Source organism: Alosa sapidissima, chromosome 1 (genome assembly GCF_018492685.1).
Source record: "Alosa sapidissima isolate fAloSap1 chromosome 1, fAloSap1.pri, whole genome shotgun sequence".
Classification (NCBI taxonomy): Eukaryota; Metazoa; Chordata; class Actinopteri; order Clupeiformes; family Clupeidae; genus Alosa; species Alosa sapidissima.
This window is the reverse complement of record NC_055957.1, coordinates 50,952,995-50,968,445: the sequence shown is the minus strand read 5'-3', so window position 1 is coordinate 50,968,445 and position 15,451 is coordinate 50,952,995. Positions and strand designations below refer to the sequence as shown.

Below are 15,451 nucleotides of genomic sequence, written 5' to 3'. Positions count from 1 at the left end.
GTTTCTGGTTTTGTTTCTGTTCCTAGCAAAACATCAAACGTTTCTGGTTTTGGTTTTCGTTCCGTGAACTGGTTCAAAGCCTTGGTTTCAACATTTGACAAAAAATCACTTGAGTCACACAGTGTTAGTATCAGTAGCTCAAATTGTTGCTGTTTTTTGTCATTTTTGTATAGTGCTTGATACACAGCCTTTTTTTTCCTTATAAGCTATGTAATTGTGTGTTTCTAATTAATTCTCTTCAACTCAATCAATAATCTTCAACTCAGTTAGAGCTGTTTTATCAACTTTGTCAAATCTGTGGGTCTATTATAAGAAAAGTATGTTTGCAAATGACACTAATAAAAATAACAGCAGAGAACAACTGTGAATGCTAATGCCCAGGGGCCCAAGGGGTCAGGGGCCCTGAAGCCCAAGCCTTTGCATGCAATCATTGCCTTAATATCAACAAATCAGGATGTAGGCTATGAAATGAATCTGATTGAATTTAGTATTGGCCATCTCCAAAATGCACCAGAATACAGGAAATCACATCAAACAAATAAAAGAAATTCTGAGGGAGGACCCCCATTTTGGCCCCCATAAATTTCTATCATATTTAACCTTCTAGATAGATAGATAGATAGATAGATAGATAGATATATACTTTATTGATCCCCAAGGGGAAATTCAGGAACTTCTAACACTGTTCCGGTCAAAAATGACCGATTTACACATTCCCTGTACCATAAATATGGCATTTTTCATCAGATTGCTTCAAGATCTTATGATATCCTTCACACTTAGAAACACTTTTTTTGTTTACGATCAAATATGACCGCCATAGGAAATGATTAGGAAAGAGTATCATTTTCATCCAGGAGATAAAAGACATCTTCTTACACACACTCCTACAACTTACCACCAATGTTCCCACACACACACATGCATGCACACACACACACACACACACACACACACACACACACACACACACACACACACACACACACAGACACACATAAAGTACACACACATGTACACGCACTCACAGACACACACACACACACACACCCACACACACACACACACACACACACACACACTCAGTACATGTTGTCAGTTCATGTTGTCATGTTGCCACTTGTGTGTGTGAACCACCAATGTTCGCACACATATGCCTTCACGCACATACAGAAACACACCCACCCACACACACACACAAACAGACACACACACATGTACACCCACTCACACACACACACACACACACACACACACACACACACACACACACACACACACACAAAGAGTTCATGTTGTCAGTTCATGTTGTCAGTTCATGTTGTCATGTTGCCACATGCGCATGTGAACCACCAATGTTTGCACACACATGCATGTACAGTACGCACACACAGAAACACACACACACAAACAGACACACACACACCACACACACATACACACATTTACACCCACTCTCTCTCTCTCTCTCACACACACACACACACACACACACACACACACACACACACACACACACACACACACACAGTTCATGTTGTCAGTTCATGTTGTCATGTTGCCACTTGTGCATGTGAACCACCAGTGAGTGTTCGCACACATTCACGCACATACAGAAACAAACACACCCCCACACACAAACACACATGTTGTAGATGTTAATGTTCTAATAAGGTTCTGTTTACAATAATGTTCTATTAAATAATACTTTTTGTCATGGTATTGGTATTTAAGAGCAGTTAAAACTGTCCGGTCAAATTTGACCGCAAACAGTAAATTAAAGGGGGTAGCAACGAACAGTGTTTAACCCTTAGAACCCTAAGCTGTTTTTAGGGCATTTTCACTACCTTTATTCATAAGGATTTATTCTGGTCATTGTAAGTGCCACACACACATATTATATATTGTTTTTTTTCAGCAGAGTCTAGGCTATCCAGATCTGCCATCATTTCATTTATTAGTACTAGCATTGATTTTATTTTGATTTTTCAATAATTAAAATATAAAAATCATATTATAAAAATTCTTATATTTTGACCTGTATCTCACCACAGCTAGCTCTACATGCATTTCATGTGTGTGTAGGGCAGACTGTCCTGAAACGGGCAATATAATTGCCATGTTGGAGGGATACTCTGGGGCTGAGCAATTTACAGAAATATGTGGTGTGTGATTTACAGAAATAAATGCCATTTTTTATTTAGCGATGAAAAAAGACCATTCTGCACTCCATATCTGTGACACGAACTGATCTGACCTGACTTGACCCAAGTTTGCCTGTTAGCATGTGGGACTATGGTGTATGCACTCATGATGATTCTCAACTTTTTACTGCATTACCATGAACAAAGTAAAGGCAAAAAAGGTGTTTCTTTGTTGAACAAATTGGGATGCAATGTGAGCCTTGAATTGGATGCCATGCAGGAATTTGCTAGGATCTCAAAACCGGATTATGAACATGTTTTGCCATAGAGAAACACACGACAGCGTTGGATTATAAACATGCTTTGCCACAAAAACAGACAAAAACGTGTGGTAAGTCCAGCTATATGAAGTTATTATTTTGCTGTTACTTCGTCTGTTTTATAACTCAGAAGAATGTATTTGGTATCAAATGATAGCTCTGTGTCTCCTCTTTCATCTAACATACGTGGCATATATATCCGATCACGGGTCCGCGAGTAATTACTCCGAGAGTAATGGGTGTGCAGCGTTGGTTTGTGTACATGACGTTAATATTTTGCAGTCACTTCTTCTGTTTTTATAAGCCAGGAAGATCGATATCCATGGTACCAATGGATAGCCCTGTTTCTCCTCTTTCATCTGATATGCTTGCCATATCTATGCGATCACGGGTTCGCGAGTAATTCAAACGAGAGTAATGGGTGCGCAGGTGAACGCAGAGAAGTATAGACTGTAAATATGATGCAATTTGATTTAATTTCATGATTTTTTTTAATTTTCATACTTGATCGTACAGACAAGTGCATAGTCTCTTTGGAAAGCCCCAATTCTTCTCTGTCATAAAATAAAGGTTTTATCTCGTTGTGATGAACAGTCGCGGAGCAATGTAACAGAGAAGAAAGGGTGTGTTTTTTGACGCACTTTGCGTCAATCGGGTTCTAAGGGTTGCACCTCTGCGTCACATTATACCTTTGTAAGTCTATTACACATGACTGGATGACCAAAGTAATTTCTGGGGAGCTTATCACATAATTCTAGGAATGAATTATTTGTGCTTGATCAAACATTCCAATGTGTCAATCATGAGGATAAGCCTAATTAACCCAACAGAAATGAATATGGGACATGCAGATATAAATGACATATTGCAGACTTCAAGGCAGTAGGACTTCACAAAGGGCTACCTAGAAATCTGTGGCAGTCCTATTAGACAGTCAAAAGTACTACTAATCATTCTTCATAACATTTAAATCTGTCAACAGTTATTTTTTTCATTTTTATTTTAACATTTAGAATTTATATGACTGAAAACCAATGTCATCTTGTCAGAGAAACTAGACTTTGTATTCTCCCATACTGTAATTTTCAGCAAATTTATCTGTATGCGTCATGCCTGAGGATTGCTGGTAGAGCTGTGGTAACCCCACTGCCATTTTGGTTTTTTCATTTGAAGTGGGATCTTTGAGGGGACATTATGGTGACATTCCACATACAGAGCAGCTTTTTTCCACTGCGCTGCGCTCCAAAATCAATACAAGAGCTAAGGAGGGAAGCGGAACCAGTGTCGGGGCTGACAAAAGAGTAAACACTCAATTCAAACTCTCTATGGGCTATATAGGGGGATAAGGCTCCGATGCGCACAGTCAGAGTCTTCCTACAGATTTGCAATTCTCTATGGGCTATATAGGGGGATAGGGCTCCGCTCGCACAGTCAGAGTCTTCCTACAGATTTGCAATTCTGGCAGAAACCAAATCCCTAGAGAAATACATCGTTGTAATGACGCACAAGTCACCGGTTCCTATCATCTCACAGACAGTCTATTGCATACATCCATTGTGCACAGTTCACTAAATTAGTCCACCGCACACAACGTGCAATGGTAATAGGAAAGCCTTTTGACTCTCACAGTCACAATTCATTAAAACAGTAAAGAGTGCTGCTATTGGAACATGAGCGCAAAAAGGCATGACTGATAAAAGAAATATGATAAAATTTTCATTGCTAAATAAAAATGAAAGAGTAAGACATCTTACCCTCTCTTGGTTTTGGTTGTAATGAGAGAGGAATTTGGCACATTCGCTGTAATTAGCCCAGGTCTTATTGTTGGTGGTGGCCAGTTCCCACGTACCGTTTAGGTCACAGCGGCGATATGCATAACCTGTAGAAAGAGAGAGAGAGAAAGAGAGAGAGAGAGAGAGAGAGAGAGAGAGAAAGAGAAAGAGAAAGAGAAAGAGAAAGAGAAAGAGAGAGAGAGTGACCTCTGATGCACATGCAGCTAACTAGGGAATGTTCTCTTGTGCACAGTCACACCGATACAATGTGCATCAAAGACTGTAGGTTGGCCATCTCAAACACACAAATGAATTCGAACCATCTGGAGGTCAAAGCCATGCTGCTTCTGAGTTATGCCCATGTGAGATGACCATAAAACATGTACCTCACTGTTCTTGGAATGATAATTTCCCAGCTTTGGCTGCAGAATGCCTGAGTGGAATTCAGTTGCCATGTTCATTAATTAATGGAGGTTCATACAGATAGCCTTTGGCAGTGCATATACACTCACACACACACACACACACACACACACACACACACACACACACACACACACACACACACACACCTTTTTACTTTAGGTAAAAACCTGCTGTTAATAATATTCCACATGAACGTAGTTATTGTTATATGAATAAAGAATGCCATTTTTCCCCCTTGTGGCAAATGGAAAGGTACTCGGACAGAAAAAACAACATGGCCTCAATGAGAGACAACGAAAGATATACATAGTATTGTCCTGATCTCTATTGATTACATACATTGATGGCCACCAAACACCAACATGATACCATCTGTTTTGAGAGTTGAAAAGGTGTTGGATATGTCATTAATCAACCCAACCTACAGTGCTGTTAAAAAAACAAAACATGACCTGTCCTACTTTACTGTGATCTTTAAATAGGCCTCTCTTGGGACATTATGTCTGCAGCTGCAGGTTAGACTATGAAGAATGGTATTACAAGGACATTCAAGGACATGTAAGTTAGTAGTGAGTTACCTTTATGGTTAAAGTCGTAGACATACTCTGGGCAGGAAGTAGACACCAATCTCCCTGGAGGTCCCTCTGGCCAACATACAATTCCATCCCACTCTGGTAGACAGAAGCCCTCTAGGAGGGGACAAGATTTACATTTAAAACAGGTGTGTCTTGTGCGGCTCCTCAGGTGAATGCACCACATTACATTTACATTACAACACATGCAACACAAAGGAACGGTGCTCAGGATAGTTTCATTTCAAGCTTACCGATACATACACATATATTTTGAATGCAGGTAAACAGGCAAAAGATCAATGAATCTGTAAGGGTTCTGTCCATGAACTCATTTTTTAACCAGCCTTTGGCTTTCCAAAAACAACAGAACATCACAAACAGAGGAGACACAGTGCAGATCTGCAGAGGTCTTGAAAGATAATTCTTGGTGAGATCGAGCTTAACTTTTGCTATTGTTTACAATTATTTGAGTTGTCTAAAACAAAACAACCAACATGACTTTACATCTGTCAAATCATTAGATTTGAAATGTCTAGAGAACAGCTTGAGCCAGCTAGGTCTCTCTCAGCGGTTGCATAAGTAATACATTTGTCTCATAATGACATAAAGGAAATAGGAAAAGTCAGAGCCAAACAAAGGCTTAAACTGAAGAGAACAGTGCTGTGTTGATTTGTATGTCATGCCAAGGCAAAATAAATCAATTCCAGGGTACCAAAATACTTTGACAGTTTTTGAATGTCTTCATAGTGAAAACAAAATAACAGATAAATGAAAAGCGCAACACTGCTTACTTCATGTAGGGCCGTTTTGGACACGTCATAGTAAAAACAAACAAAAAAAACAGGATGTGCAAAGTTAGGCAGTAAAAATCTTGAATAGCTTTAATATTACCTGACAGCAAGTGTAATATAGTAGACCTATAAGACCTAAAACTATGTGACAGGCTGAGTTAAACAATTTGCTACTGCTTGTGGTCCTACTAATGACCCAGCCACCCCCCAACGCAAACACACACATTTCTATCAGACTGGTTCTCTCAATACCTGTATAATTAGCAGCCAATTCATACCTACTGTGCTGTGGACTATCAGATAAGAGGCCTCTCTGCACCTCAGAGAAGCCTAATGTAGGAAAGGAAGGAAAACAATATCCTTCTACAGAAACCATGAAACCATCAATACTTACGGCAATTTAAAGCTGCAAAGCTGCAATTTACAGACAATTTTCACTCAAGTGCTTCACAAAAACCTCTTCAATGTATTTTGGTCTCTAAAAAGGGCAGAGGGCGAGGAATGCTGTTTGACTAACAGCCCTGCCACACAGGCATCTCCAAGCCTGGCTCGAAAACAGAGGTAGAGAGACTATTGTAACCCTGTTAGGGGACCACAACGCCCATTTAACAATCTGAGTCGCTTTCTTTTCCGGACATAATTTCTCCAGCAATCAAAATGGTAACATTCCATACAAACAACGGAGGCAACAAGACAAGACTATTTAAGTGTTTCTTCTTTCCAGATGGAAAGGCAAGTCTCACAAAACCACAGTTGCAGAAATAAGCGACAAGACAAAACAAGGCAATGTGTACAAACAGCTCCAAATGTCCTCACACTTCAGCAAATATTGTGGAAATACATATAATGCATTGTTTGGAGTGTTAAACTGAACTTGTAACAAACCATGATAGACACAATTATCATTCCAAAAGGTTTCATAGTTATAAATACAATGAGGTTTACCACATCTATTATATGTTCACATTTAGCAGTTCCCATTGTATATTTACAGATAGCCTTGATGATGGGAATGGGAGTCTTTTATCTCCTGAGATGCTGGCCAAGCCTGATTTCTGGCTTTGCCATGGATGTTATTAAAACCAGCTGCCCCAGACTCGCCACAAATAACCAGTTAAGGATAAAACTTAACCATGCCGCCTCTGCTGTAGATCCATTATTTTCTCATGCCTATAATCACAGATTTCAAAGGGGAAATCAAAGGAGATGACGCTATTCTGTCTGTATGCAATCCAAACGTCCTGTCACTTCTGTCCTAATTAAAGAGTGTATAGCCGACAGGAGTAAAACGTTTTTAAAGATGGCTCTCCATGCAAATTTAACATAGCACTTATTATTACAACAATAACCAGATTTTTTCAGAAATCTCAACTCGCCGTATACAGTGCTTAGACCACCTACTGTACTATGGCTCTCAAATGTAGCTCTAAACATATACTGTATGTCATTTCCTGTTAAGTCCATGGCTCTCATTTAAATATAACCATATATTGCAGCTTGGGTGGGGGTTGAGGGGGGGGGGGCATGGCTATTGATGATGTCATTTGGGTTTTTAATAATGTTTTTCCTTGCCGTACTCACATTTGATTCAGAACTGCAGATGTCATAACACATATTGTGGGGCGTTTTGATATATGCAAGCTTTTATGGTGATTGCTGGTGTTATTTTACGGCCAGACCACAGAGCTTGAGCGCCGAGCTATTTTCACACACGGCAGAGTCTTGGGCCTGAAACCCACATCCCTCCACTGTCCGACCCATGCAAACCTCAGTGTCTCTCTCAATGGAAACCTTGTTTCAGGAAAGTAAGGGAGACTCGGTGCGCCCGACCAAGGCACAAACTCGAAATAATAATAAATAAGTGGACTTCACTGGCGCACACGGCAGCAGGAGCAAGGCTCCCCGGCCTTGGCTGAGGCTTGGGCCACCACCCCCTCCAAATGACTAGAATAGCTAAAATCAACTCACAGCTATTTGCTAATTTCATACCGCACAGAGCAAACGATTTGAAATATCCATCATAGCTCGACAGTTCTAATAATAGTGGGGCTGACCGCAGCTTGAGAGACACAAAACGCCAGGGGTGGCCTGACGCTGTAAAGGCCCGAACAACAAAGAGATGAAGCCAAAGATATCAAAAATTTGCATTAAGCAGCACATTGTCCACAGAGACAGAGAGAGAGAAAGTGTATGTGTGTGTGTGTGTGTGTGTGAAAGAGAGAGAGATAGAGAAAGTTTTAATCCTCTCCACCACAGGCTATTTCCCTGTACGCCGGTTCCATCAGAGGACAAATAGCCTGTCCCACAGAAGCAAACACTATGAGCATAAAGTCTTACATTTCATGATATTCACTTTCTCATGGGTGAGGGTCTTTGACCCCAACATATCAATGTGAGACAATGTGAGGTTATTAGCCTATCCATACAAATCTGTGCTGTTTTTCTTTTACAAACAATATAAACAACGAGCTGTAATAATTAGCAGTAAAGAGAAGGCGGTACATACAGAGTTTCTTCTTTTGGACCATGCAATGACCTTACCAGTCTAATTATTAGCATGTGTGGTACATTTACAAGATGGTGCAGAATATTACTAAACCACGGGAAATACATTTCCTTGGGCTATCATTACATCACAGTAAACACCTGTGGAGAAAGAACAGGGCATCCAAGTAGAAGTGTGAAACTTCTATAATTGGCTGTGAAAAGAATGAAGCACAATAAAACACTGACACTAATGACTGGGCTCAAATAACACAAAAGCAATGATAGAAGTATACCAAAGAAACAAATAACCAGTAGGATATGAATATGTACAACTCACATAAGTAGCCTAACATAGAGTAATTTCCCTCAAGCTACAAACTCAAGAAAGTCAAGAAAATAGAATATTAAAATTATAACTTTTAAGGCTATGCTAGGGTTATCTGAAAAATAATGTTCACTGTGTTCTCAAATGTTAAACATCAGAAAATACAGTATATGGCCATAATGTAAATGAGAACCTCCGTGTTAATGCAAAGAATCTTCTGCTCTTTTCCTTTTCTTTACACTACTCTCACAATTCATTTCAGAGAGCATTTAAGTGGACAAAATGGCTGGTGGTCGGCTCTCCACTAAAAGCTCAGCGCCCATCTGTGAGAGCTCAGTTTGTGGTTCCTCTGTTCCCCCACTTTTATGGTGGAGGAAAAGCCTCCCTTATGTTCCTCAACATATGCCGTGATCGGGCAGACGTGTGCACCCTTCCAAAAGGGGGTCAGAAAACAGCCACTAGATAAAAGCCCGGTGCCATCGGGTCTCATGGGGCTTGGATGTGATGCCCCCACCCCCCCCACACACACACACACACAGACCAGCTTGGAGGCACTGACTCAGGTAAAGACTGTGTGTTTTCCCCTCCAAATAGCCTCCATCAACCTGAAAGCATGCTTCAGAGAAGCAGTGCTCTAACTGCCTAATCTGCTGCCTGTCCTTCCCTGCCCACCCAGGATATAAGTGCTTCCCTTTGCTCTACTCCAGCGGCCAACTGACCATCGGCACGTCCCACCCACCTGACTGCGCCGCACCTCTCCTGCACTGCCTCCGCTCTGGAACGACCTCTCCACCCCGTCATCCCAACTCATAATTCTTTCATGGCCTAATTAACAGTCTCCACTAGGAGCAGCTGAGGCAATGCACCCTATGGTATCAGAGCAGTTGATGTCGGTCACTACACTGTGCTTTATCTTCTGCTGCCAAAAATGCATTTTCCAAAAAGAACAACAGTATTTAATTGGTGGAAAGATGTGTGGTCCTCTACTTAAAGTATTTTTTGTATAGGAACCCTGCAAAGGCAGTTACCGTATGCATGACAATACCCTAGTAAAGAGTGATATGAAATGATGTTCATGAGGAATAGTACCTTAGATGATGTTATTTGTGAAACATACTGCAACAGTCCAGTCCTTTATAGCATACACAGCTAATCAACACAGTAAGAGTTGCATGTCCATCATTATACTGTATGTTGGAGCTTACCGAAGTCAAATCCAACAATTCAATCCATATACTAAACAATATTGGTTACACACACTATGAACACATGTTCATCCACTGTTAAATCAAAAGTTTCATGTTTTAAGGAATGGAAAAATCCTGTCTATGCATTATCAACATGTGCAAGAAAAGTAATCTGCCTGAACACAAAATCAAATCCACAGAGTGATATACAAGAGGAAATGAAGTGAACAACAAGACAAAGACTCATGGTGTTGATGTGGATACAACTGTTTAATTTTTTCCTAAAATGACCGGTAGTCATCTCTGCTATAAAGATGAAGGAATTGTGTTATTTTCAAAAAAAGCTTCCCTTTTGGTAAAAAGTGAACATTCATCTCAGGTTGGTATTACTGAACCAACAGGTTGGTTTCAATCACTAGGTGTTCCTTCATCCAGCTGATGAGCAAATTAATTTGATGCCAATTTAAGACTCAATCAATATGGACTCAATTTTTTAAGATACGCAATGCACAATGCAATGCATTAATATCGACTTGTGTAAGTTAATGCTAACTCATCAAACTGGGCAAAACATTTTGCTACTTTTATACCATGTAACACCCTGCTAAATGCAAGCACCAGATGGTCAGCGCACAGACAAGGACAGTCTCAGTACATGAATTCATTTACAGTGGCGCCGTTTCCATGAAACTTCTAAAACTCGTACACAACTGTCGACCTCTGTCATGTTTATCTAGATGTTAAATGAAACGCTACTAATGACTCAACTGATTTCGGCCACATTGTGCAGTGTGACGTGTATACATTGCTCAATAAATGAGCAAATGCTGGTAGCATTGCATGGTTTCCACAGCACAGTGGCTGTACATAGTGTGCGTTGTGGATTCAAAGTGGTCCCCATGAGATGGTCAGAGGGACAGAACAGGGCTATTCTGATATTCAGATTTCAACATCTGCACAGAATCCTATTCAGTACCACTTCAATACCACGAATGGTATGTTTTAGTAATGAATCTGGCTATGCACAAAACAAAGCATTTCTTCAATTCCAAATGGATGCATTTTAACCAGCACCAATAAGGTCACAGAGGAATGACTGACATTGGGTTTAGCAAGCTTAATTACGATACTGCATGGCCATGGGCAATATTTATTTTACTGTTTGCTAATAACACATGTGCTGGCGTGCTCTCTCTTCTTGGAGGCTGTTCCTGACTTTAACAGCTTGATTACTTTTTGTCAGTGAAGTGTGGCATAGGAAAAAAGTAAGGTGGTGAAGTGATTAAAACGTCTTGAAAATCAGAAGCTCCCCTTCAAACAAACTGCTGATGAATAAATGCTGTGTGGCGACGCAGAGGTGTACACATGTTCTGACTTCCCTTCGCATGAGGCTCCATACGGGTTAGCAGCTTTTATTTAGAGATTTTTCCACCCTTGACTTGAAATAACCCAGCTTTGACCAGAGAGGGCAAAAAAAAAAAACGATGGCCACTCTCTGGAAAAGCAAGCTCAGATACCTGGAAAAGCAGAGTGCCTGTCTCTGACACGACACGTAAGTCATGTCAGGAGGCATTAGTGGTGACTGTGCTCAGACAAGGCCTCTGGACTGCCATCTTAAAAGAACCTAATGTGTGAGGGGCAGCTCTGCCCAGCATTAGTGTCCACCACCATTCAAATCAATATGGCTTGATGTAGCGCATGGCGTTGCTTGATGTGCACCGCACCAAGGAGCAGATGTGCTAATACGTTAGCGCCCGTTTTAGACTCAATGTCGTTGTGAGCCTAAAGACAGCACAAGGTATGCACAAACCGACCACACATGAATAAAAGCACACTCTGCCTGCTGCAGAAGCATAACACGGCAGGTTGCGCTTTTCTGACTTTTGCATGCACATTTGTGTGAAGGTATTGAGGTAGGAGTCTGGAGTAAAATGATGATGATGGGAGGAGGAGAGCAACAAGCAGTGGTTTGCAGTCAAAGATCTCTGCCTTTTAAGAAAACACAATGTGGAATTTCCCTTTTCGTCAATGTTTTATATACTGGGTACCCAATTCATCTAAAAAAGACAAAATGGGTCATGTTCCTACCCACAACAACAAATGAACATATTGTAATAGGGCAGTTCCACGCAAAACCGTCACGTCCATAACAAAACTAAACACCATGGCATTGTGCTGCTGTTATGGATGTAACAGCAACTAAACACCATGGCATTGTGCTGCTGTTATGGATAAACCGTCACGTCCATAACAGCAACTAAACACCATGGCATTGTGCTGCTGTTATGGATGTAACAGTTTTGCGCGGAACTGCCCGATACCAGGTGGTTGGGTGTGCAATGGCAGTACCAGAGTACCAGTACCCGACTAAAATGGTGAGAGATCAGAATGTAGAATTAATGGTCTCTATTGTCTCTCTGTTTGATGATACTTTATTTAAAAGGTTTGGCTCCTTTTCATCGTTCAGCAAACAGTTGTAGTGTGCACATCCCACCTTCTGGCAGGTGCAGGACAAAAGAAAACTATACTCATTTGAAAAAATATAATGTCCGCAACACTGCTATTGACTCCCAATTATTTATTGCAACGTTTCGACCCTGCTGGGTCTTCTTCAGGCAAATGAGGCTCCTTTTCATGCCAGACTTAGTGTCACGTTTCAAGACAGATTACATGCATATGCTGTCACGACTGAATGATACAGCATTGATTGAGCATGTAAAGCACGAAAAAATGTCAGTGTAAAATGAAAAGGCACAGCGAGTGCTTTTTGTGCACTATTTGCGCTGAGCTCTCCAACATACAGACTTTGCGTTAGAGAAGAGGAGTTTGGGAAGTGGAAGATGTGGGAAAGGAAGGGTATTGAGGACAACTTGTGTGTGAGAGGCAGTAATCAAGTTCATTTCCTTGGTACCCTCTGGTTTCTGAAACAAACAGCACTAATGGTTTGTTTTAGAGCTGTCAACGTTTTCCGTCAGATGAGCGAGGAATCGGTTCAATTTAATTGGAATGGAATAAACCAAAGTTAAAGAGAAAATAATAACAGAGTCAAGACTGTACAATAACCCACAAAACATGGGGTTTCAAAACAATTTGAAACAACTGTGGGTGAAAAAATGTCTGCAGTGGAGGGAAACAGAATAACCTTAAAAAGGCCCCCAATTCTTACACTGCCAGATGGACCTTAACTATGTGTTTAAATATAATTGTTTGAGAACAAAATTTAGAATCAAACATTAAATATAACAGCTTAATCTCAATGTGCAACTGCACATTATTTATCCAAAATATGAAATACAATACAAAAACAACATGGTACACAGTAAGTTACGTTTTTTTTTTTAGCCTTTAAAAAATCCAGTGATAATTACACCCTTAGGACATTGCTCACCAAAGGCATTCATTTGATCAATACTGTGCATCAATTGTTTTTACAAAACCCCACAAGATCAATGTGCATGTGTACTGTATGTATGTGTGAGAGAGTATGGTGTGTGCATAAGTATAAGTATAAGTATAAGTATATATACTCTTTTGATCCCGTGAGGGAAATTTGGTCTCTGCATTTATCCCAATCAGTGAATTAGTGAAACATTAATTATTACTAATTATAATTACAATAATATACTTCTCTCCCTCTCTCTCTCTCTCTCTCTCTCTCTCTCTCTCTCTCTCTCTCTCTCTCTCTCTCTCTCTCTCTCTCTCTCTCTCTCTCTCTCGCTCTTCTCTGTGCAGATGTCTGTAAGAATAGTTGAGTGGGTTCATCTGTGATACAGCCATTCAATTTAAGGGAACATTGTGAGTGTGCATGAGTGTTTGCCTTTGTGTGTGTACTGTACGTGTATATATGTTTACAATGGCAAAGAGCCAACACATTCCTGATTCTGACCCTGATCTGATAATAAAATAACGAAGCAAACATGACATCCTTCAGTGTCTCCAACCTCTTGTCTTCCCCGGAGAGCCATGAGCACCAGACCAAAGCAACAAATCAATCTTCCGTGGCCGAGATTCCTCCACCTCAATCAATGTCAGTTTATCCCCGGCTGAAGTCTATGAGACGCGTCAGAGTGTGTCACCTCTGCTCCCAGCCTACATATTGCTTTGGGACCACCTGTGTTATTATGACCGCCACGCAGCGAAGCGGCGGTCATATAGGTTTAGTCAGATTTTTTTTTTTTTCTTCTTTTTCGCATGGCCAATTTTCCGTCAAGGATTCCCGGGACACTGAAAGACCGGGGTACACAAATCTTGGTGGGCATGTAGCCCCACATGGATAGCATGGAACCATCGTTTTTCAGTTTGATCTGTGGCACTGGTGCCGATGCAAATGGTAGTAACTGCATCAGATAACAACGTGGATTTCGGTGCTTACATTTTTTTTTTTTTTTTTACACGAGGCATCCCCGCATGTCATGCGCCATCTAGATAGCAACACATCCAGATACAGTTAGCTAACATAAACACTGGATGTATAAATTGATACTTTAAAAGTATAAATTTAGCACCGGTATCGGATAAAACCCAAATGATACCCAACCCTAGTCTTAAGGGGCCATGTCAACCCATCCCATTACCACTTATTTCATGTATAGCGCTACCTAGTTAAAAATTAAAAAGCAAAAAAATAGGTGTTGTAATCACAATATCTCTGGCTGACATGGTCAAAACTGCACAAAATTGAAAGTGTAGGATCATTATGACACCCTCCGAATGCATGCAAGTTTTGTGGACTTACATTCATGGGGGGCCATACAATAAATTAATTTATGTGTACATTTAGTAACCGTACACCAACAGAGTTTTCTGTGAATATCTTAAGAACCGTAGGGCCTAGGATGATCAATTTTTTGCGTATGTTTGCCTCCAGGGGTCATGTTAACCCATTCGAAATGCACACATGTGCATAAACAGATATTCACACAGACACACATACATTCACAGTAGACATATGTACGCATGCATGCACATGCACACACACAGGCACACACACAGACACACCCACAAGCACACACACACACACACACACACACACACACACACACACACACACAAACATAAACACGTACACGCACACATGCACACAATTCAAGAATTTCTCAGAATTATGAACAGGCAAGATGGGGGTGGTGTTGCGCGGTCTGCCCGCGCAACACCAGTGGTATGACTCATAGCGGTTGCCCGTTATGAGTCATAAACAAAATATTTTAATGATATTCGGGTCATTTGCGGGCGGGTCAGTTAAAATTAATGAAATATATATTTTCTACAAATAGGCCTAGGCCTACTTAAAATATCACAAGAAGGCTGGCATTAATACAGTAAAGCATCAATACAGTAAAGTCAACAGTAAAGAAGCTGAAGACGCGAGTTAAAAATAATAGACACCCCTTCAGGAAAAGCGATATAGGCTATGGGAAATATTGA

The 15,451-nt window shown here is 40.6% G+C and overlaps 1 protein-coding gene across 2 annotated transcripts in view; it reads right to left on the bottom strand.

The window, feature by feature from the left end:
• Nucleotides 1-15,451, bottom strand: part of pth1r (parathyroid hormone 1 receptor) — a 58,352-nt gene that overhangs the window by 16,644 nt on the left and 26,257 nt on the right. For both annotated transcript variants that reach the window (XM_042108738.1, XM_042108747.1), the window contains exons 4-5: nucleotides 5,241-5,351; nucleotides 4,219-4,343 (exon numbers count right to left, since the gene is read on the bottom strand). In XM_042108738.1, the coding sequence (XP_041964672.1) occupies nucleotides 4,219-4,343; nucleotides 5,241-5,351 (236 nt within the window). The remainder of the gene's footprint in view (nucleotides 1-4,218; nucleotides 4,344-5,240; nucleotides 5,352-15,451) is intronic.